The sequence below is a fragment of the Palaemon carinicauda genome, chromosome 43 (genome assembly GCF_036898095.1).
Source record: "Palaemon carinicauda isolate YSFRI2023 chromosome 43, ASM3689809v2, whole genome shotgun sequence".
NCBI classification, from domain to species: domain Eukaryota; kingdom Metazoa; phylum Arthropoda; class Malacostraca; order Decapoda; family Palaemonidae; genus Palaemon; species Palaemon carinicauda.
The window spans coordinates 11,913,775-11,937,421 of record NC_090767.1 but is presented as its reverse complement, the minus strand read 5'-3'; the positions used below and the strand labels follow the sequence as shown (position 1 = coordinate 11,937,421).

At 40.9% G+C, this 23,647-nt stretch overlaps 2 protein-coding genes across 5 annotated transcripts in view; one reads left to right on the top strand and one right to left on the bottom strand.

The window, feature by feature from the left end:
* LOC137633718 (serine/arginine-rich splicing factor 11-like) overlaps positions 1–8,882 on the bottom strand; it is a 74,048-nt gene extending 65,166 nt beyond the window's left edge. The window contains exon 1 of the mRNA XM_068365964.1: positions 8,748–8,882. Coding sequence (XP_068222065.1) covers positions 8,748–8,882 — 135 coding nt within the window. The remainder of the gene's footprint in view (positions 1–8,747) is intronic.
* The window catches only part of LOC137634026 (heterogeneous nuclear ribonucleoprotein K-like), a 128,595-nt gene that overhangs the window by 2,091 nt on the left and 102,857 nt on the right, over positions 1–23,647 (top strand). The window lies entirely within an intron of this gene.

Sequence of the window (23,647 nt, the reverse complement as noted above, 5' to 3'; positions counted from 1 at the left end):
TGTTTGTAAAGTCATCGTTAATTATAATTAAGATTAATGTCACATTTTATTCTATTCTATGTACAATAATTTACATTATTTCTGTAGAAGAATATCGGAATCATTCAGAATCACTCCTAGCAAATATAAAAAATTGTACTTTTAAAACAAATATTCACTTCCATGCAGGTAAAAAATATAAAATAATAATATCCAGCACTCAAACAACTGTCTCCTGCCACAGTCAATCAGAAAATCCATTCGTTCCAGGCATTCCCCACTGTCCTAAACTAGCTAAAAAAAATATAAACAAACAACTCAATTATTCCATCGGTCTTTCTTAAATTCATTATCTTCTATGGAAATCATATTAACGACGACTTTACAAACAATTAAAAAAAAATTCTGCTGCCAATTGCACGTCTCGGTCCATTTCTTAATAACGGGGGCGAAACAACTCCTATATTGACGGCGAAACGACTCCTATGTTGACGGCGAACAGACTCCACAAAGTGTTTGTGCAATTAGGACGGCGAAGCGACTTCACCCGGGGGCGAAAGTGATTGACCACAAAACCGACTGACGGCGAAATATCTGTAACCTGTTTTACCAACCCGTTTGTGTGTGTGTTCGTGAACAGCCTCCTGGCCACAATTATAATTGTAGAGTAATGAAACTTGCAGGGATTAACTCATGTTAAAAGCTGGAAAGGATTAAATTTTGGAAGGTCAAGGTCAAGCAAAATGTCCGGAGCCTTTGTATATTAGCGGCCAGTTCCTCCTGCTTCCATAAAAAATGGAGATTGACTAATCCAAACTTTCCCCCCTTAACCTAACCTATAAGTCGTGTCCTTACCTAAGGGAGGTGTCAACACTCCCCTGCGACCACCCCTTATTTTTAACACTCCCCTGCGACCACCCCTTATTTTTAACACTCCCCTGCGACCCCCCCTTATTTTTAACACTCCCCTGCGACCACCCCTTATTTTTAACACTCCCCTGCGACCACCCCTTATTTTTAACACTCCCCTGCGACCACCCCTTATTTTTAACACTCCCCTGCGACCACCCCTTATTTTTAACACTCCCCTGCGACCCCCCCCCCCCCTTAGACTGCCGCGTTCTTCGTCGGCCGTCATCATACATGTAGGTTGACACTATCATACATCCTAAATGTCCAATTCACAGAATCAGCCAAAAGTTTGGACATCGTTGTCAGAGAGACTTCAAACTTGGTTCATATTTGAGTGTGTGAAAATCCACGCCAATTTATACACTTAACGTTAAAGGTCGAGGAATGAGCTGCGGCATTGGATGTCTGAGTTCTACTGGGCGCCCCTATAGTTATCGCTGTAACATTGTATGGGTTTATGGTAACAAGCTGTTAAGGAAGAATGTGGAATGGTTCAAAGTTAATTTTTTTAATCAAATTTTACTAGACTCCAGTCTGAAGTTTTTTGTCTAAGTTATAAGTTCTTTTACTGTATTGGTTTGATAAGAATCTCTCTCTCTCTCTCTCTCTCTCTCTCTCTCTCTCTCTCTCTCTCTCTCTCTCTCTCTCTCATTCAATTCTTGTTTATTAAGAAAATCTACCAGTAAAGTGTAACCTCAATAATTGTTCTTCCCTGTTCTGTTATTTGCGTAAAATATTCCGCTGAATGTTTTTGTAATTATTAATACTGACCCCATACGTGTATTCACGCCTCTCGGCCCTCTTCCCTATTTACTCTCGTACGTAATTTTTTTTTTTCTTGCACTGACAGTCTGTCTTGAAAGGGTCTTTTTAATTTTTCCTCGTTCATTAGATTCCCCACCTAACCTGGAATTCCCTACCTTACCTTAGATTCCCCACCTAACCTGGAATTCCCTACCTTACCTTAGATTCCCCACCTAACCTGGAATTCCCTACCTTACCTTAGATTCCCCACCTAACCTGGAATTCCTCACCTAACCTTAGATTCCCCACCTAACCTGAGATTCCTCACCTAACCTGAGATTCCTCACCTAACCTGAGATTCCCCCACTTAATCTAGGGTTATCGATCATAATCTAAAATTCCCCACTAACCTAACTAAGGATGCTTTGTCCTTACCCACTGTTAGGGAGGGGAGGCCCACACTCCCATTGCAACCCCTTAGGACTCGGTATCCTTTGAAGGACCTTATCCTATCCGGTAGAGGCCGACCTTCTTGGTTGTGTCAGAGGAATGGATTAATGAGAGAAGCAATTTTTCATTACTGCCTTGGGCTTTTTCTTAGAATAAAAAAAAAGTTTCTTTTTACAAAATTTAATCTGTTCCGGAGTTGGTATCGTACGGTGAAAATGTCGGATGGCAATAGAATAGCTAATGTGTGTAAAACCCCAGGTAAAAACATTGAAAATTTGTACGTAACAAAATAGTATAGTAAGCACTGTACTACAGTATACTTATATATAATATACATTTACTGTACAGTATATAATTAAATAACATTACAGGATAAATAAAAATTATATACTCTACTGTAATGAATTTATTCTTACTATTAAACACAATTGAAAATGTTTTTTTTTATTATTTTTGTCTTTTGAATTTTTTTAATGGTTTTTGTTTTTAGAACTTTGAAAAATTACACTCTTTTTTTAGCTTTTTTAATAGAATGACTATTATCATCTTTGTTTTCTGACACTTCTGTTTTGGAGAAATATCTATCCAAAGAAGCCTGTTTCTGACGATTCCTCAACATATTTCTAAAATGACTCGTACACTTGTCATTAACACTCTCCATAAGACGACCTGTGCGAATTTTTTCTGGGTTTTTTTTTTTTTCAATGAAACTCGTAAGGTTTTCATACTAACCGATAGCTTCCCTTATTTCTGCCGATGTCGTTTCGCCACCACTAGAGCTGTTCTCTTCTTAAATGATGGTCGCCTGCATTGTACCAATCGCAGACTGGTTACAGCCATACGTACTGGCGAGGGTGACGATGCGCATGTCTTCTTCGTATTTCTTTATTATCTCCAGCTTCGTTTCCATAGTAATCATCTTCTTACTTCTCCCTTTAACCCTTTTACCCCCAAAGGACGTACTGGCACGTTTCACAAAAGCCATCCCTTTACCCCCATGGACGTACCGGTACGTCCTTGCAAAATAAAGCTATAAAAATTTTTTTTTTCATATTTTTGATAATTTTTTTAAAAAAATTCAGGCATTTTCCAAGAGAATGAGGCCAACCTGACCTCTCTATGACAAAAATTAAGGCTGTTAGAGCAATTTAAAAAAAATATACTGCAAAATGTGCTGGGAAAAAAATAACCCCCTGGGGGTTAAGGGTTGGAAATTTTCAAAGAGCCTGGGGGTAAAAGGGTTAACATCACTAGCAATCTTGGGACCCATGGCTAACGAAATAAAGTTAGAATTAAGCACTAAAATGCACAAAAAATACGCTATTGCAAGCACTCACACGACATCAAGTCTTTACGAAACGCACACGAGATTCTGAACTGAGCGCGCGTATAACAGAGAGAGAGAGGCGGCACCTCTCTCAGGCATTGTGGGAGGGATTTCGGCCAATGGCGTATCGGCATCTTAGTGACGCCGACCAATAGCAGACCAGCTTCTCAGTGACGTATGAGCGTGGTGGTAGGCTAGTGAGCTGCACAGTCGTTTGCTTAAAAACCGCCAAGTTTGAGTTTTTGAATTTGATGCCGTAAGGTGGGGGAAAATGTCGTAACGAGGGGATGAAAAAAAAATCGTATTCCACGCCATAATTTGAAAAAAACGTAAGCTTGGGACGCCGTATTCTTGTTATGAATAAATGGAAATGTCTGTACAATAAGACACTGCGACCGGGACTTGGAAACGTCTTACTGAAACACGACGGTAGAGTCTGCTGCTAGGAGGTTCTGATTGGCTATTCAGACGAAGAGAAATTGAGTCTTCCTTATAATCACCTAGTCTGTGCTGCGTACATTGATACACCAGCCCTAGAGCAGGGAGAGACCCCTTTTACCTCCAAAGGACGTACTGGTACGTTTCACAAAAGCCATCCCTTTACCCCCATGGATGCACCGGTACATCCTCGCAAAAAGTGCTATAAAAATTTTTGTTTTCATATTTTTTGATAATTTTTGAGAAACTTCAGGCATTTTCCAAGAAAATGAGACCAACCTGACCTCTCTATGACAATAATTAAGGCTGTTAGAGCAATTTAAAAAAAAATATACTGCAAAATGCGCTGAGAAAAAAATAACCCCCTGGGGGTTAAGGGTTGGAAATTTCCAAAGAGCCTGGGGGTAAAAGGGTTACGTTCGAGTCCCGCTCAAACTCGTTAGTCTCTTTGATCGCTGCAACCTCACCATCCTCGTGAGCTAAGGATCGGGGTTTGGGGGAGCCTATATATATATCTGCTGAGTCCTCAGCAGCCATTGCCTGGCCCTCCTTTGTCCTAGGTTGGATGTAGAGGGACCTTGGGCACTGATTGTATGTATATACGGTCAGTCTCGGGCATTGTCACTGTCCCTTGCCTCCGTCGTTCTTGTTCCGCCTTTAAACCTAGCCTTTCGCCGGAATGTGCTTGGGGACCACACAGCACATTAACTTCAGACATATAAATTACTTGAAATATTTTGGGATTTTCAACTGACCCTTTCATATGTAAAGCCTTTTTTTTATCATTTTAATCCGCTAATTGGAGAACATCAAAAGTTCAAACTTCCAACGAATGTTTTTATGTTGAACAGACTGACACGAGTCGCATTTATGTATATATGTAAAATCTGTTTTAATGTTATTACTGTTCTTTAAATGTTATTACTGTTCTTTAAATGTTATTACTGTTCTTTAAATGTTATTACTGTTCTTTAAATGTTATTTTGATTGCTCATTTCTTCTCGTTTAGTTTGTCCATTTCCTTATATCCTTTCCTCACTGGGCTATTCTACCCCGTTGGAGCCATTATAGAGCTTATAGCATCCTGTTTCTCCAATTAGGGTTGTAGCTTAGCTAATAATAATGTAGAGGCTTAGTGACGATTGTTTTTGCATACCCGTTAATATCCGCATTCTTGCTGCCTACCCCTTGTGATGGCAATGACAGTATAATCCTAAGGAGGTTGGCAATCCTGAGATGTCAATTCACTTCAGTAGGAGGAGGCTCTGAAGCCGAGGGCAGCTCCATTCTCACCTTCGGTCTCTTACCGTTCCTGGAAAGAGTCTTTGCTGTAATTTCTAAAAGGAAAACTATTAGAAGTACGAGGAGTCCAATCAATGGGTTGTGTGCGCCTGACTCCTACCGTTTCTCTCCTTGTGGGAGAGACGGTGCCGTACTAGGGTCCTCTCAGTGTGCGAGTGCCGACAGTTGTACCGGTATGTTGTCCCATAAGGGGGAAACATCATGCACAACACTTGCGAGGTGTCTTGGTACTTGTTATTGGTGTTCACACACTTTCTACGTGTGGTTGCTCTTGTACCATTGGATGCAAGTGCCAAAAGTTGTCCCGGGACGGGAAGAAACATCTGCATGCCCTACTCTAGTATGGGGCCGAGCACAAGGCCGATTGTTATGAAAGTCCCTACCCATCTTTACCCCCGTCCTGGACGATTTCACCCCCTTTCGTGAGTCGGTTACGCCCCACTTCTGCAAACTGCGATTGGTCTTGTACTGGGAGGAAGGCTTGCGACTCTCTGATTCTCTCTGAATGCAGTCCCCACGACCGAGAATTGCTACTTCCCCTTAAAAAGTTTCTTAAAATGGCTGATCAAAGTAGCCGTGGGTCTCCAATCGATCTCTTCCCACAAACACGAGAATACTGTAGCACTGACCGGAGTCATACCCAGTTCTGAGTGGTGCATGGTACAGGTGTTCATGCACCCGTTGCCTGGGACTTCTAACCTTTCCCATGCTTCTTCCGACAGTTTAGAAAAACCACCTGATCACTGCTAAGGAAGATGTTCGTTGTCAGTACATTCTCATCCCCTTCCCCATGTATACACAGCGGTATGCGGTACAGGTGCTCACACACTGGCTACCCGAGATCTTGTCTCGAAGAACGAGCATGTGCTGGTAGGATGAAAAAGCTTGGCTCTTCTTTTCCCTTCCTGGACAATCTCTTGTGCTTTCTTGAGCTTTTTGGGGAGAGAAGGAAGGGGTGCATTCCTAGAGTTGTCCCTTTATGAGCAAACATCGGTATTCTCCATTTGCACCTGTATTTGGTTATGACCAAAAGCAGTGTCCTCGTCCGAGGACCAAAGATGTCCGATGATCTCTACCTCAAGAGTACCAAGACGGTATGACCCGTCTGAGATGCCGCAGTGTATGCACTATCATTAGCAAGACTCCCCGCCACCAACAGATCTTCACATGAGATTCCTATGCACAGTTGTCCATCTGAAACGGGAGCACGTGGTGCTTCTCCAGCCTCCTGAGCCTCTAAATAGTTAAGACCTTCAAGTTGTCATTTACTTCAATAGAGTTTCTCTCCGATTCTGTTATTGGTCTGGTACTAAGAACGTAGAGAGAAAATGGTGATCTTGGTACGTTCTCACCTCATGTTAGACAAGAGGTATTGCATCAGGAACATTTTACACTTTCAGAGAATATATTTTTGCCGCTCTTCCTTGAATGTAACTGAATGTGTGCGCCCTCGTACCCTTTCTCCTTCCGAAGGTTCGAGAGACGACGGCACAGTTGAAGGAGTGGAGCGGCGAGAATGTACTTCTTTTGACAGACCGTCTCGTCTCGGCTAACCGATCCCACGAAGTGATTACCGCTCGCGCAGTCACAGCGCACATGATCTCCACATATTGACAATGGTATCTCTGTGCTCTATCATAACTTGAGCGATCTTGGTGAGACCAGTCACTAATATAGAAGTCTTCTACATGCTATTCAGAAATCTCACGATCAGAATTCTTTAGGTTGTTTCTCCCCATTTTTTTTTTAGTGACTTTTGGGATACGTAACTTCTGACTGCAGCTTCTTTCTACCTTTTTCAGTCCACGACATTGATGGAAGAGGAACCTATCGATTGGATCTTTTGCTCATTGCTTGGGCGATCGTTACTTTTGAAGTTGTCAGGGAACTATTACACCTGTTACATGTCCTCGAGATCCATTCCGCCACCTCGATCTTCCCATGCTTGATGTCCAGTCCAGAACGCGAGATAATCTCGCACTCATTCGTGAAATAAGGATCGGAATGGGCGGCTTCTCAGGTCCCATCTCGGCGCTCTCGCAAGCACAAAGAAGCCAGTGTTCTTGCACGATAATTGGTGAGGAGCCTCTTCAACTGAGGAGAGGCACATGCGTGATGCTATTACTCTCGTTAGCCTCGAAAAGCACAAGACAAAGGAGGAGATTGGCTAGCATCTTTTAATCCCTTATTTTCTCTCCAGTTCTGTTTGCTGAGGTGGTGAACGTCTTGAATAATTTATCGAAGGATGTTGAGAAAATCATTGACCCCTACGGCACCCAACTATATTACTTTGGCAGAGATCTTCTAAACTTAATCGACAGTTGCCAATGTCCTCCAATTCATTCATGTATGGGCAATGAGACTACTTTCATATTGGCAAGGTTAGCTCCTCACGTGGGCTCTCCCCAGTGATCGCTGGTAGTCCCTGTAGCATTAGTATTTGGCAACCAGCATTCCCCTTACATTCTGGTTTTGTTAGAGCAAGAACTCCGCTCCTACCCGGAATCTGCTGTCCACAGACAAATCTGGGAAGTGACTTGATTATCCTCCGTCTCTGGGATACGATTCAGGAAAATAAGTCTCCTGATTTTAAGCATACTGTTGACACTATGCTACATGTCAGCTTTGTAATTGAGTTTGGTAAATTTTTGCTAACATTGAGGATTGAAATGCTTTAATTTATAAGAAGTAGGCGCACTCTTGAGAAGCCCTCAAGAAGTCACAAGGTAGAGCTGTTTAAAAGGTTGTTACAGGCAGGAGGACTTGTTCGAGTGAACACACGCGGTCTAAAGTACCTTGACGTAAGAATTGATTACGAACCCTATATCATTGCATGACAGAAAGGCCACCGCCCAATCGGGTCGCTGTTAGTCAGCTCCCCAGTCCCAGTCCGTCGGCAACATTCGAGGGCGTCTTCCAACACCCCAAGTGATTCTAGTAGACTTTTCATCCCTTCTGCTTGTCTTCTGACGCTGTACAGTTGGTCGATGGCGGAGAAGTTCTGTGTGACCCTGGTCACAGGGAAGCTACTCGTTCTTCGTGGCGAAGAATACTTCTCGGCCCTTGATCCAAGTTTCAATTAGGTCTTGGGTATGGACTCCTGAGGGCGCTCAAGCTCAGAGAATCCTTTTTGAAACTGCGAGATGGAAGTCAGAGAAGGTGTCAACCCTCGAGACTGTCCTTGGCTAGCTTGGTCTTTGCAAAGCAAGTCGGGAGTGGCATGACTTTGTCCGTTTCCAAAGCTGTTGAGAAGGATGTGGCTCATATGTGCACGACATCACGTTCTTCTTCGTCCTTTCCCTGCAAGAAGTGACTAGCGGGGACCATATGACTTTCCTTTCTGTTATGGGAGGACAATATGCTTTCTCCTACAGCAATTGGTGGATTAAGGGAAAGAGGCTAGATCATCGGTTCTCTCTGGCTTTGTAAGACAAACTTCCTTTCCCTGCAGGTGAGGCGACGGAAGTACCATCCTGGACTCTTTCGCTCTAAGTCGAACATACCGGATCTATCCCAGCTCTCGGGAAGAACCTGTCAAGGGCGCAATTTTTGAGGACACGAGTCGGGTAACTACAGGACTTTCTCGGCCCATTACCTTCGGAAGTATAGCCTGAACACTTTTCTTTCCCCTTATACCCTGAACACTTTTCTTTCCCCTTATACCCTGAACACTTTTCTTTCCCCTTATACCCTGAACACTTTTCTCTCCCCCTTTCAAGGGGTACGGCATTGGACGCTGTATGTAGGGAGCAAACGGTTGAGCCTCTTTTCATACAAATAAGTTCTGTGTAGAAGTGTCCTTCCAAATATATACACTCGTTTCTCACAATGCCCAAACATACTGATAACATTTCCTACGCAGTTATAAAGTTCTTTCTTGATCCTCAGCGAGTTCCTAGTGGTTTCCCAGCTTAACGCCTCCCACGTCAGGACCAAGTTGCAATTAGTCGACTTTACATTTCCTGGTTTAGTTAACCAGCCAGTTTGGTCTTAGGCCTTTCTCCCTCCTTAGGATCAATTTCCTGTTGAAGGCAGAATATTTTTTATTATACGAACTTGATTCCATTAAGATACACTTCTAGCCTCAACCACCTGGCGAGTCTCAGGCTTATTATCATTATGATTACAAGCTAGGCTATAACACTAGTTGAAAAAACAAGATGCTATTAGCCCCATAAGGGTTCCCAGAGGGAAAAATAGCCTAGTGAGGAAATATGCAGAAAAGTGGTGATGAAAGAATATAGAATATCTGAAGATCATTAACAACGTTCAAACTGATCTGTCATAATAAACTATGTCTATGTTGAACATGTCAACCTGTTCAACATTGAAACATTCGTTGCAAAATTTCAATGTTATTTTACTCTTCAGAGTCTCGTTATAACTTGTAAATTTAGCAAAATTAATGACTTTGGTTAGTTTAGGTTAAAGTTCAGCCGTGTATTGGATGACCTTGAAAATTCTACCTCCATTAACTTTGAACATAGGAATTTTCAAAACTATGCATATTCACTACTGGTATTTTGATATGAATTTATAGAATTATATTTTTGGCACTGGAAAATTAGGATTTTGGGTTTAGTTTTAAGTAAATCGGATATTTGAGAGTTACTGTATAATCAAAAATTAATTCTAACCTTTCCGGTCACTGTAACCTTGGCTTTGATAAGTCCAAATTTTAGTTGTGTCTATTGTGTGTCATAGTAATAGTGCATCTGTCCTGAAAATTTGAAATATATTGGTCTGGTAGTTTCTATGTGAGGTCTGGAACAAGAACCGTGAATTTGATTTCATAATTTATTGTTTTTAGTTCATTTTTTGGTTTCTTACGCTTGGCTTCTCTCTCTGATAGGGGTCTAGGTTTCCTGTTAAGTTGTAACAACACTAACAGTGGACTCTCCTTTGCGAGAGTTGCAGTCGCCGATGTGGTAACATCCTTGACTGGCGAACGCCAGACTGAGGTTCGAGTCCCTCTCAAACTCCTTAGTTTCTTTGTTCGCTGCAACCTCACTATCCTTGTGAAGTAAGGATGGAGGTTTTTGGGGAGTCATGGGCAGCCATTGCCCAACCTTCCTTGGTCCTAGCTTGGGTGGAGAGGGGCTTGGGCACTGATCATATGTATATATGAGCAGTCTCAATGGCATTGTCCGATTCGACAGGGCAATGTCCGTGTCCCTTGCCCCTGCCGTTCATGAGCGGGCTTTAACTTTTAAGTGATGCGGGTTAATTTTACCTTGATCAATATCACGAGGAAGTTTGGAAACAGGCCAAGTATAGAGAGAGGTACATTTGTTTTGAAAACGGTAGCTGTTTTATACACACACACAAACCGTATTCCTCTTACACAGTGGCTACTTTCCTCTCGATAATGGTAGAAGAGACTCTAGCTATGGTAAACACGGCTCTTCTAAGAGGACACTCCAAAATCAAACCACTGTTCTCTAGTCTTGGGTAGTGCCATAACCTGTGTTTCGTGGTCTTCTACTGTTTTGGGTTAGAGTTCCCTTGCTTGAAGGTACACTCGGGCACGCTGTTCTGTCTCGTTTCTCTTCTTGTTTTGTTAAAGTTTTTTTTTCATAGTTTATATATGAAATCTTTATTTTAATGTTATTACTGTAATCAAAATATATTATTTTAATTGTTAATTACTTCTTATTGCCTTGTTTCCTTTTCTCACTAAGCTATTTTCCCTGTTGGAACCCCTGGGGTTATAGCATCTTAGTTTTCCAACTAGGGTTGTAGCTTAGCAAGTAATAATAATTATAATACAGATGATGGCATTAGTATTAAAAAGGGTAAGGCACTATTTGTCTTACACACACACACACTTGACGGCTGATAATACGAAACTATTTTGCTTTTAATTGTTTGGGTTCCTACACGGAATACCCTCTCCTGGACGATTATTATTATTATTACTTGCTAAGCGACAACCCTAGTTGGAAAAGCAATATGCTTTAAGCCCAGGGGCTCCAACATGGAAAATAGCTCAGTGAGGAAAGGAAACAAGGAAAAATAAACTATTTTAAGAAGAGCAACAATATTAAAATAAATATCACTTTCTAAACTCTAAAAACTTTAACAAAACAAGTGGAAGAGAAATAAGATATAAGATAGAACAGTGTGCCCGAGTGTACCCTCAAGCAAGAGAACTCTTACCGAAGACTGTGGAAGACCATGGTACAGAGGCTAAGGCACTACCCAAGATTAGAGAACAATGGTTTGAATTTGGAGTGTCCTTCCCAAGCTAAGAATTAACTTCTGAAGTTTAATTTCAAGTTCCGCCACACAACCCTGGAGAGATATCCTACTTGTAATGCAACTCTGCACAGTTTCATTAATTGGCCGAGCTGCCTGCTCCGACCCCTCAATATCGTCGTTTCGAACTACCTTAGTAGTTGAGGTTTCTCCAATGACGTGTTTTTGCGTGATCCGTTCGTGTGACTGTAAGTGCTATACGATATTTATTCAGCTTTGTAAAGAAATGTGTCGTTGATTTTTATTATTACTTGCTAACCTACAACCCTAGTTGGAAAAGCAGGATGATATAAAGCCAAGGGCTCCATCGGGGAAAATATCCCAGTGAGTAAAAGCAACAAGGAAATAAACAGTCTACTAGAGAAGTAACGAACAGTTAGAATATTTAACGAATATTAACAACATTAACCCTTTTACCCCCAGGCTATTTGGAACTTTCCAACCCTTAACCCCCAGGGGTTATTTTTTTTCAAGCACATTTTGCAATATATATTTTTTAAATTGCTCTATTAGCCTTAATTTTTGTCAGAGAGGGGTCAAGGTCAGGTTGGTCTCATTCTCTTGGAAAATGCCTGAACTCTCAAAAAATTATCAAAAATATGCAAAAAATAATTTAAAAAGCAGTTTTTTGCAAGGACGTACCGGTACGTCCATGGGGATAAAGGGATGTGTTTTGTAAAACGTACCAGTACGTTCTTTGCGGGTAAAAGGGTTAATATAGATATTTTTTATATAGATTATAAAAACTAAAAAAACAAGAGGAAGAGAAATAAGATTGAATAGTGTGCCCGAGTGTACACCCAAGTAAGAGAACTCTAAACTGATACAGTGGAAGGCCATGGTACAGAGGCTATGGCGCTACCCAAGACTAGAAAACAGTGGTTTGATTTTGGATTTTACTCCTAGAAGAACTGCTTACCATAGCTATTATTATTATTACTTGCTAAGCTACAACCCTAGTTGGAAAAGCAGAATGCTATAAGCTCAGGGGCCCCATCTGAGAAAATAGCCTCGTAAGGAAAGGAAACAAGGAAAATTTAAATATTTTAAGAATACATACATACTTATACCAAGGCACTTCCCCAAACTTTGGGGGATAGCCGACATCAACAAATGAAACAAAAACAAAAAAGGGGACCTCTACTCTCTACGTTTCCTATATAAACTATAATAACTTAAACAAGAAGAGAAATTAGATAGAATAGCGTGCCCGAGTCTCTTCTACAATTACCGAGAGGAAAGTAGCCACTGGACAATTACAATGCAGCAGTTAACCTCTTGAGTAAGGAAGAATTGTTTGGTAATCTGTGTGTGAGGACAGGGGAGAATATGGAAAGAATAGGCCAGACTATTTGGTGTATGTGTAGGCCAAGAAAAAATGATCTGTAACCAGAGAGAGGGATCCAATGTCAAACTGTAAAGCCAGTCAAAATATCGGTAGTATCTCAACGTGTGGCTGGTGTCCTGCCCAACCTACTACCTATTCCTCTGTTATTTACGCTACAATATGTCGGGAATAAGAAGGTTGACGCACAATATCGTTGCTTGTTAACCCTTTTACCCCAAGCTATTTGGAACTTTCCAACCCTTAACCCCCAGGCGTTTTTTTTTTTTTTTCTTTTTTTTTTCAAGCACATTTTGCAATATATATTTTTTAAATTGCTCTAACAGCCTTAATTTTTGTCTTAGAGAGGTCAGGTTGGTCTCATTCTTTTGGAAAATGCCTGAAGTTTCTCGAAGTTATCAAAAATATGCAAAAAAAAATGTAAATAGCAGTTTTTTGCAAGGACGTACCAGTACGTCCATGGGGGTAAAGGGATGAGTTTTGTGAAACGTACCAGTACGTCCATTGGGGGTAAAGGGATGAGTTTTGTGAAACGTACCAGTACGTCCTTTGGGGGTAAAGGGATGAGTTTTGTGAAACGTACCAGTACGTCCATGGGGGTAAAGGGATGAGTTTTGTGAAACGTACCAGTACGTCCATGGGGGTAAAGGGATGAGTTTTGTGAAACGTACCAGTACGTCCATTGGGGGTAAAGGGATGAGTTTTGTGAAACGTACCAGTACGTCCATGGGGGTAAAGGGATGAGTTTTGTGAAACGTACCAGTACGTCCATGGGGGTAGAGGGATGAGTTTTGTGAAATGTACCAGTACGTCCTTGGGGGTAAAGGGATGAGTTTTGTGAAACGTACCAGTACGTCCATGGGGGGGTAAAAGTATTAAGTAATTTTGCAAGTCGTGTTCCTGGCAGAGGCTCAAGGTTGCTTAAGTTGAGACCCTTTCATCTTTGCATTGCTTTGTTAACCGTCACCGACCAAATGTACCGCCTCGATTTTGTGCCGTCGTCGAAATATAAAGAGCGCTGGACTCTTCTTGATACCCAGACCTGTGTGTTCCCTACCCTCAGGCAGTTCATTCAAGCTTCTTTAACTCTTTACACCCACTTTTAAGCCTTCGACTGGACTTTTTTTTTTTTTTTTTTTTTTTTTTTTTTTTTTGACCGTTCATCTCATTCCTTCAGTTGTACAGCTTTTGAACTTTTATGATTATAGGTACTGCAATTTAAAAAGCAATTGGCGAACTAAGCGTCCATGTATACACAATAGGCATTGATTTTCTGTTATGAAAATTCAGAAATATTTTCTCATATATTCAGGACAGGATGATACCATAATTTGTGTATAAGAAATTTTGGTATGTTAGGACATACATATTCTTTAATTTACAGAATTTGTTTATTTTTGAGATCAAATGCATTGATTTTTTTTTTTTTTTTTTGATTGAGAAGATGAATGTGGAAAGTTAGCTAACGGGGATATGGAATAATTTGGAAAAATAAGTGTTAGTAAGAGTGATATGTTGTTTGTTTTATCAACAATTTTATACATATAGAGGTATATTTTTCTGGCATAGTATAGTAAGGATTTAGCAGCATATTGTAGAAATTTATTTATCATTATTATTATCACTAGGTAAGCTACAATCCTAGTTAGAAAAGTAGGATGATATAAGCACAAGGGTTCCAACGTATAAAATAGCTTGGTGAGGTAAGAAAGCAGACAGAATAGTGTGCCGTAGTGTACCCTCAAGCAAGAGAACTCTACCACAAGACAGTGGAAGACCATGGCACAGAGGCTATGGCACTATCCAAGACTAGAGAACAGTGGTTTGATTTTGTAGTGTCCTTCGCCTAGAAGAGCTGCTAACCATCGCTAAAGTGTGTCTTTTTACCCTTAGCAACTGGAAAGTAGCCACTGGACAATTACTCTGTATTATAGTAGTTTACCCTTAGATGAGGTTGCCATGTTTCTTATTTTAACAGTTGAAGTTTCATAAAATATATTACAAGATAAATGGTTTTTGGAGGTTGAGATCAAAGGAAGCCATTAGTGTATCAGAAGGAAAGTTCAGGGATAAAATGTGGTACAATACTTTTATTTCACACCCTGTCCAGTCGCCCAAAACTTCCCATTCAATTGCTTTCAAAATTTTCATCAGATGTAGTAATGTGGAAGAACACTGCTATGGAATTATTAAAACGTTATATAATTTAAGTTATTGCATAGCGTATGAAACTAAGTTGCGGTTTTCACCAAGTTGTTTATGAGGTAATCAAATACAGATGTCTGTCAAAATTTATGATGAAATAATGTTCTCAGGTTTTATTTTGCTAGTAGATTACTGTGTTATTTTCAATACGGAAGGTCAAAGGTTTTTTGAGACTTATGCATAATTTTGACTACCGTTGGAGACTTTAATCGTATTGGATATTATTAAAGTCGTTCGGACAGTAACATAAGAAAAACACCATTTTGATCATAGTAAATTTTCCACAGGTAATAGACACTTAATTTTTCAAAATAAACAAGAAAGAGAAATAAGAGTGCTCCCCTAAACTGCGGATTGACAGACAGGTCTCACTAACTCTCGCCTTTGAGGTTGATGAGGAATCGCCACTCTGCCGCCTACTTGATCCTGGTGGTCTGGCCTGGGGATGAAATCACAAGGTCGAACTCGGTGAGTTTCCCCTTGCCTGACGAACCCCTATTAACTACAGTGTCAGAGACAATTAAGTGGATGTACCTTGACCGTAAAGAATTTGTGGCACACGTGGTGTAAGCAGAGGCCCAGACTTCGTTGCACGAGGCGTAGAGGAATGAAATGGTAACAGGCGATGTTATGGTCTTAAGCAAGGTAAACGATGGTTGGTGCTCTGTCATGCGTTCAAGCAACCGCTCGGGAGAGTGCTCTAAAAACCTCTTGAGGTGTGTGTAACTTGAGAACTCGCTTTGAGGTCCGAGGTCAGAAATAAAGAGCTGGTTGTAAGAGTCCAGAGAGCTGAAAGATGGCGAAAGCGACGGCCTGTCATGGCACTTCTCTGCAGTCGTGCGTTGAGCATCAGCCGTAGCACGCTCAACGACTGGAGACAGAGAGGTAGCTAGCAGATCGGCCTCCAAAGTAACGTGAGATTCTCTACCTTATTGTAGAGGGCAGAAGAATTCTATGTCTTCAGAAAAAACCTGCAGAAATACGTGGCTGTCGTCCTTCGTCGGTTGGCCCGGTGGCAGACCTGACGCTGAAGGCTCAGTTGGGAATATCCTTTTATAGGAGGAGATCTAAACTGCTACTTCTTTTACACTTAACAATCTAAGGAGAACATTCTCATTTCGGTTTCTTCTTGTTTTGATTTTTTCTTTCTGTGATATTTCTCCCATCGTGAGGATGACTAATCTCCGCAAATGGGCAAGGGGAATCCTAGGAGCTTCGACCTACTGTATACGTTCGATGCAATGGACTAGGATAGACGTCTACGCGACTCGGTATTCAGAACGACTAGTCTTCTTTTATGTAGGAAGCGAGTTACATCAGAGACAGTGGCGGTGCAGAAAGAATTGAATACGAGGAGGTATCGTAACCTAACCTAACCTAGGTTGTGTGGGACCTTTCCGGCCAAGATGCCGAAGACCCAAAGGTGGGTGATTTGGCAGTTTGTAGACCTCGTGTAGTGAAGTGTAGGTACTACTTAACACACTTCTAAAATGCTAAAATCAGTTACAGATCTTTACTCAGACAGCTTCTATAATGATTTCAACGCTTCCACAAAGGCTCAAATCACAGGCGTTCTTTCCTAAGACAGCTTCTTCAATGTTTAATAAGATGCTTTTAGAGGTTTAATCACTGGCTACAACACCACATACACTTATTGCACAGCCTCTACGATGTTTACAACGGTTCCAGAAAGCTAAAATAACTGGCTACAACACTATTTGTACTCACTGTATAGCCTTTGCAACATTTGCAATGCTTTCAGAAGGCTTAAATGACTGGCAGTTCTTTCCTTAGACAACCTCTATGAGGTTTATAGTGCATCCACGAGACTAAAATCACTAACAAAATGTCCTGTCAGGTGCATGACTTTTAGCCAAGCTGTGATCAATCACGTCCCGCTTCGACCTACATGTGTTGACGTTTCGTAACGTAAAAAAGATAAAAAGATACTCAGAATTTTGTTAGAAAGCTGAATAGATTTTCTACGTAGCATGTGTGGTATTTTCCGAAAAATCGCACGAACTGACGACGCCATAGCAGGTTCTTGAGGGTCTTTGTACCCTTCTTGTTTAATCTTCTATTTTTTCGTCTAACTTTGTCTATACCGTATAGTGTAACTGCAGGCTTTTCTCACAGTTGCACCTCATGCCGAACAGCCTCATAGGCCCCGACACCTATATTATGTGGCCCAAGTTTCTTAAATTCAAAGATGACGCAGGTCAGTTCTTGCCTGCTATAGTTTAGAGGTCGCTGCTTCTCAGTTTTTGTCTCTGCGAAGTACTTGGGCAGAATTATTTCTCGGTTGTGCTTGGGGAGAATTATCTTGTGGTCGTGCTGGCGCAGAACTATTTCTCGGTCGTGCTTGGGCAGAATTATTTTTTGGTCGTGCTTCGGCAGAATTATTTTCTGGTCTTGCTTCAGCAGAATTATTTTTTGGTCTTGCTTCGGCAGAATTATTTTTTGGTCTTGCTTCGGCAGAATTTTTTTTTTGGGTCTTGCTTCGGCAGAATTATTTTTTGGTCGTGCTTCGGCAGAATTATTTTTTGGTCGTGCTTCGGCAAAATTATTTCTCGGTCATGCTTGTGCAGAATTATTTTTTGGTCGTGCTTCGGCAGAATTATTTCTCAGTCATGCTTGGGCAGAATTAGTTTTTGGTCGTGCTTCGGCAGAATTATTTCTCGGTCATGCTTGGGCAGAATTATTTTTTGGTCGTGCTTCGGCAGAATTATTTTCTGGTCTTGCTTCAGCAGAATTATTTTTTGGTCTTGCTTCGGCAGAATTTTTTTTTTGGTCTTGCTTTGGCAGAATTATTTTTTGGTCGTGCTTCGGCAGAATTATTTTTTGGTCGTGCTTCGGCAGAATTATTTCTCGGTCATGCTTGTGCAGAATTATTTTTTGGTCGTGCTTCGGCAGAATTATTTTTTGGTCTTGCTTCGGCAGAATTATTTTTTGGTCTTGCTTGGGCAGAATTATTTTTTGGTCGTGCTTCGGCAGAATTATTTTTTGGTCGTGCTTCGGCAGAATTATTTTTTGGTCTTGCTTCAGCAGAATTATTATTTGGTCGTGCTTCAGCAGAATTATTTTTTGGTCGTGCTTCGGCAGAATTATTTCTCGGTCGTGCTTGTGCAGAATTATTTTTTGGTCGTGCTTCGGCAGAATTATTTTTTGGTCGCGCTTCGGCAGAATTATTTCTCGGTCGTGCTTGGGGAGAATTATCTCGTGATCGTGCTGACACAGAACTATTTCTCGGTCGTGCTTCGGCAGAATTATTTTTTAGTCGTGCTTCGGCAGAATTATTTTTTGGTCGTGCTTCGGCAGAATTATTTCTCGGTCATGCTTCGGCAGAATTATTTTTTGGTCGTGCTTCGGCAAAATTATTTTTTGGTCGTGCTTCGGCAGAATTATTTTTTGGTCTTGCTTCGGCAGAATTTTTTTTTTTTGGTCTTGCTTCGGCAGAATTATTTTTTGGTCGTGCTTCGGCAGAATTATTTTTTGGTCGTGCTTCGGCAAAATTATTTCTCGGTCATGCTTGTGCAGAATTATTTTTTGGTCGTGATTCGGCAGAATTATTTCTCGGTCATGCTTGGGCAGAATTAGTTTTTGGTCGTGCTTCGGCAGAATTATTTCTCGGTCATGCTTGGGCAGAATTATTTTTTGGTCGTGCTTCGGCAGAATTATTTTCTGGTCTTGCTTCAGCAGAATTATTTTTTGGTCTTGCTTCGGCAGAATTTTTTTTTGGTCTTGCTTCGGCAGAATTATTTTTTGGTCGTGCTTCGGCAGAATTATTTTTTGGTCGTGCTTCGGCAGAATTATTTCTCGGTCATGCTTGTGCAGAATTATTTTTTGGTCGTGCTTCGGCAGAATTATTTTTTGGTCTTGCTTCGGCAGAATTATTTTTTGGTCTTGCTTGGGCAGAATTATTTTTTGGTCGTGCTTGGGCAGAATTATTTTTTGGTCGTGCTTCGGCAGAATTATTTTTTGGTCGTGCTTCGGCAGAATTATTTTTTGGTCGTGCTTCGGCAGAATTATTTCTCGGTCGTGCTTGTGCAGAATTATTTTTTGGTCGTGCTTCGGCAGAATTATTTTTTGGTCGCGCTTCGGCAGAATTATTTCTCGGTCGTGCTTGGGGAGAATTATCTCGTGATCGTGCTGACACAGAACTATTTCTCGGTCGTGCTTCGGCAGAATTATTTTTTGGTCGTGCTTCGGCAGAATTATTTTTTGGTCGTGCTTCGGCAGAATTATTTTTTGGTCGTGCTTCGGCAGAATTATTTCTCGGTCATGCTTCGGCAGAATTATTTTTTGGTCGTGCTTCGGCAAAATTATTTTTTGGTCGTGCCTCGGCAGAATTATTTTTTGGTCACGAAAGTAAATAGTGACACATTTTAAAATTCCATATACAGTAATTACTTTCGCCAATGAAGTTGGGAGGGGGTTATGTTTTCATCCCTGTGGTCTGTTTGTGAACAACTTCCTGGCCACAATTTTACTCATAGAGTAATGAAACTTTCCGGGATTAATTGTTATTTTGAGACCTGGAAGGGATTCAACTTTGAAATAAATAGGTCAAAGGTCGAGCAAAAGGTCAACCTAATATGCTAATAAGCTAAACTGATTTTCGGAAAGGCAAGCTGGTTTCAAGAAAAAAGCTGCCATGGCGGAGGTCTGCACTCTTGAGTTCTTTTTTTCATAGTTTGTATGTGACAGATCTAGTTTAATGTTGTCAGTGATCTTAAAATTATTTCTATGTATTTTTACTCGTTACTACTTTTATATAGTTCACTGGGCTATTATTATTATTATCTTTTTTTTTTTTAAGCCCCTTTGTTATAAAAATATTTATTGCAAACTTGATGCCGGTGATTTTGGATGGTCAAGGTTGCGTCCAAGCAAAACGTTCAATTCGAGTAAACAGACTTCAAAAGGTTCATATTTGAGTGTATGAAAATTCATGCCAGTTATTACATGTAAAGGTCAAAGGTCAAGGTTGAGCAGATGGTCGAATAATAAGCTGCTGCGGCGGAGGTCTGCGCTCTACTGGGTGGCCCTCTAGTTAATATTACATTACTTCTCTTAATACATACATATACCAAGGCACTTCCCCCAATTTTGGGGGGTTAGCCGACATCAACAAATGAAACAAAAACAAAAAAGGGGACCTCTACTCTCTACGTTCCTCCCAGCCTAACAAGGGACTCAACAGAGTTCAGCTGGTACTGTTAGGGTGCCACAGCTCACCCTCCCACATTATCCACCACAGATGAAGCTTCATAATGCTGAATCCCCTGCTGCTGCTACCTCCGTGGTCATCTAAGGCTTCTTTTTGAAAGGGGTTTCATCATTCAGAAATGGAGTTATGGAATCCGTTGGATCCATCTTATGTCCAGTAGTGGCCAGACTCGTTCTCTTATTGTTGACACCTATGAAAAATGTACAAACTGTGTAACGTTATTCATCAATAGAAGTGAAAATCGTATGAAAATAGCTGTATGTTTTCAGCTCAGATTATTAGAATGATAATTTTTGTGTAATTGCCCCCCTCCCCCCTCCCCCCAAAAAAAGGGCAAGGGTGTAGGGAGCGGCCAAATTTTTGTACAAGGTTAATAAGTGTAACCAACAAACGTACGAAATGGATGCATTTAGAAGGTAGAAAGTTTGCCGACACTAACACTTTTACGGCTTTTTTTATTTTATCGGCTGATCCTAATATCCCTAACAAATTTAACTTGGGGCTAGAAAATCCCCCGGAGTGCAGACCTCCGCCATGGCAGCTTATTTCTTGAAACCAGCAGGCCTTTCCCAAAATCAATTTGAAGTCTGTGTGATAACCATGTGTAAACTTTTGGTTAAGGTTAGGGTTAATTTAAGTCTACCTTTTGCTCAACCTTGACCTTGACTTTTGGCATAGGGCTTTCAAAATTAAATCACTCCCACGTCAACATAAGTTATTCTCTGAAAGGGGCAAAAACATAACTCCCAACTTCATTGGTAGAGGTAATTAAATGTACAAAGGTCACTCTTGAATGGCAGAGGCAACGGATAGTGACAATACCCTTGGGACTGACCATATATATATATACAGTATACACATAACACCCAAGTTATGACCAGGAAGGGTCAGAAAGTGGCTGCTGATGACTCAACAGGTGGAAAATAAAGAGCTTGAAATTGTTTGGTGGGCAAAATATTACTATTGGAAAGAACCATTTTTTGGACAGACGTTCAAGACTCGCTCGATAGTATCTTGTAGTGTCTGCGTCCTCGCAATTCTTACGAGCTTATAAGTCCACCGTTCGTATGTTTGAGGGTTAATTAACCCTTTTACCCCCAGGCTACTTGGAAATTTCCAACCCTTAACCCCCAGGGGTTATTTTTTTTTTCAAGCACATTTTGCAGTATATTTTTTTTAAATTGCTTTGACAGCCTTAATTTTTGTCATAGAGAGGTCAGGTTGGTCTCATTCTCTTGGAAAAAGCCTGAAGTTTCTCAAAAAAATTATCAAGAAGATGCAAAAAAAAAAATTTAAATAGCATTTTTTTTGTAAGAACGTACCGGTACATCCATGGGGGTAAAGGGATGAGTTTTGTGAAACGTACCAGTACGTCCTTTGGGGGTAAAAGGGTTAAGTTCGACTTAGGAACCCACTCATAGAACATCTTATATTCTCGTCTAGGGAATTTGTTCACTATAACGGGAATTGTGTTTGTCGAGCGGCTTCGCGAGACTAGGGCTCGTTTCCTTCTGCGACTCCCTAGCAGTCTCGTTTTTTATCGCAGGTTCTTGAAGAAGTTAACCATTTTACCCCCAAAGGACGTACTGGTACGTTTCACAAAACACATCCCTTTACCCCCTTGGACGTACTGGTACGTCCTTGCAAAAAAATGCTATTTACAATTATTTTTGCATATTTTTGATAATTTTTTGAGAAACTTCAGGCATGTTCCAAGAGAATGAGACCAACGTGACCTTTCTATGATAAAAATTAAGGCTGTTAGAGCAATTTAGAAAATGTATACTGCAAAATGTGCTTGAAAAGAAAGTACAGTAACCCCTGGGGGTTAAGGGTTGGAAAGTTCCAAATAGCTTTGGGGGTAAAAGGGGTTAACTGAGAGGGTGGAAACCTTGTATGAACCATGAACCTAGGAGACTTGTTTTGATCTATATTATAACTAGAATTTAAATTCTACAAGATTTCATGTAATATGTAACTACATATCATTGAAGTATGATCACAAACTTGCAAGGGGAACTAAGATATTTCAGTAAACTGTATAATTAAGAAAAGAAGGATGGCTTATTTTCATTATGAAAACAGTCCAGATGGAAGTTGGAACACTGCGATAATTTGTTTTTAATAAGAAAGATACTACCGCTATAGAGTTATTGGGTCTTTGACTGGCCAGACAGTACTACATTGGATCCCTCTCTGTTTTAAGTCTCATTTTGTCTTTGCTTACGCATACACCGAATAGTCTGTCCTATTCTTTCCACATTCTCCTCAATTCATACACCTGACAAGTCTGAGATTACCAAAAATTTGTCTTTGCTCAACGGAGTTAACTACTGCACTGTAATTGTGCAGTGGCTACTTTCCTCTTGGTAAGGGTAAAAGAGACTCTTTAGCTATGGTAAGCAGCTCTTCTAGGAGAAGGACATTCCAAAGTGAAACCATTGTTCTCTAGTCTTGGGTTATGTCATAGCCTCTGTACAGTGGCCTTCCACTGCCTTTGAATAGAGTTCTCTTGCTTGACAGTACACTTGTGCACACTTTTATCTAATTTCTCTTCCTCTTATTTCTTTGAACTTTTTATAATTTATATGTGAAGGATATAAATTGATATTGGGATGTTGAAATATCTTTAGATTGTTTTATCTTCTCTTGTAGTTTGTTTATTTCCTTGTTTCCTTTCCTGGCTGCATGGCTATTTTTTCCTGTTGGAGCCTGTGGGCTTATAGCATCCTGCTTTTCTAACTAGGGTTATAATCTTGCTTGTAATAATAATAGGAGTAGATACAATACTCCGGTCTCTTGTTACTTGAACAGCATCCAGTTAATGTACGCAGTCTCGCAAGTACGCTACAAGGTCTGCTTCTTGTACGACGGTTAGCGAAGGTTTGGAAAAGGAACTGTTTAAACCAGCAACCCCATTTAAAGGTTTAAGGCCGGGAGCACACTAGTGGCTCTGTGGCGCCACAAAGCCACAGCATCGTGTGGCGGGGATGTGGTCACCCATAGGTTTCCATTGTTTTCAAGTTTTGCCACGCAAACTAGCGACTGTGGCTCTGTCGCTCATCCCCGCCACAGGCGTGGCGTGGCTTTGAAAACAATGGAAACCTATGGGAGACCACATCCCTGCCACACGATGCTGTGGCTTTGTGGCGCCACAGAGCCGCTAGTGTGCTCCCGGCCTAAAGGCCGCTCATGAATGGCAGAGGCAAGGGACAGTGACACTGCCCTATCGAGCAGGACAATTCCCTAAACGCTGAACATATATACATATGCTCAGTGCCCAAGCCTTCTCTTCACCCATGTTAAGACCAAGGAGACCAGGTGATAGCTGCAAATATACCTTGTGTTGTAAATTAGTAGCTGGTAGCATTATGTGAAAAGGGTTGTGCTAGCTTACTGTAAACGTTCCTTGTCTGGCAATCAGTTGGACTGGTGTTTAAGACCTATTAAGCTCTCT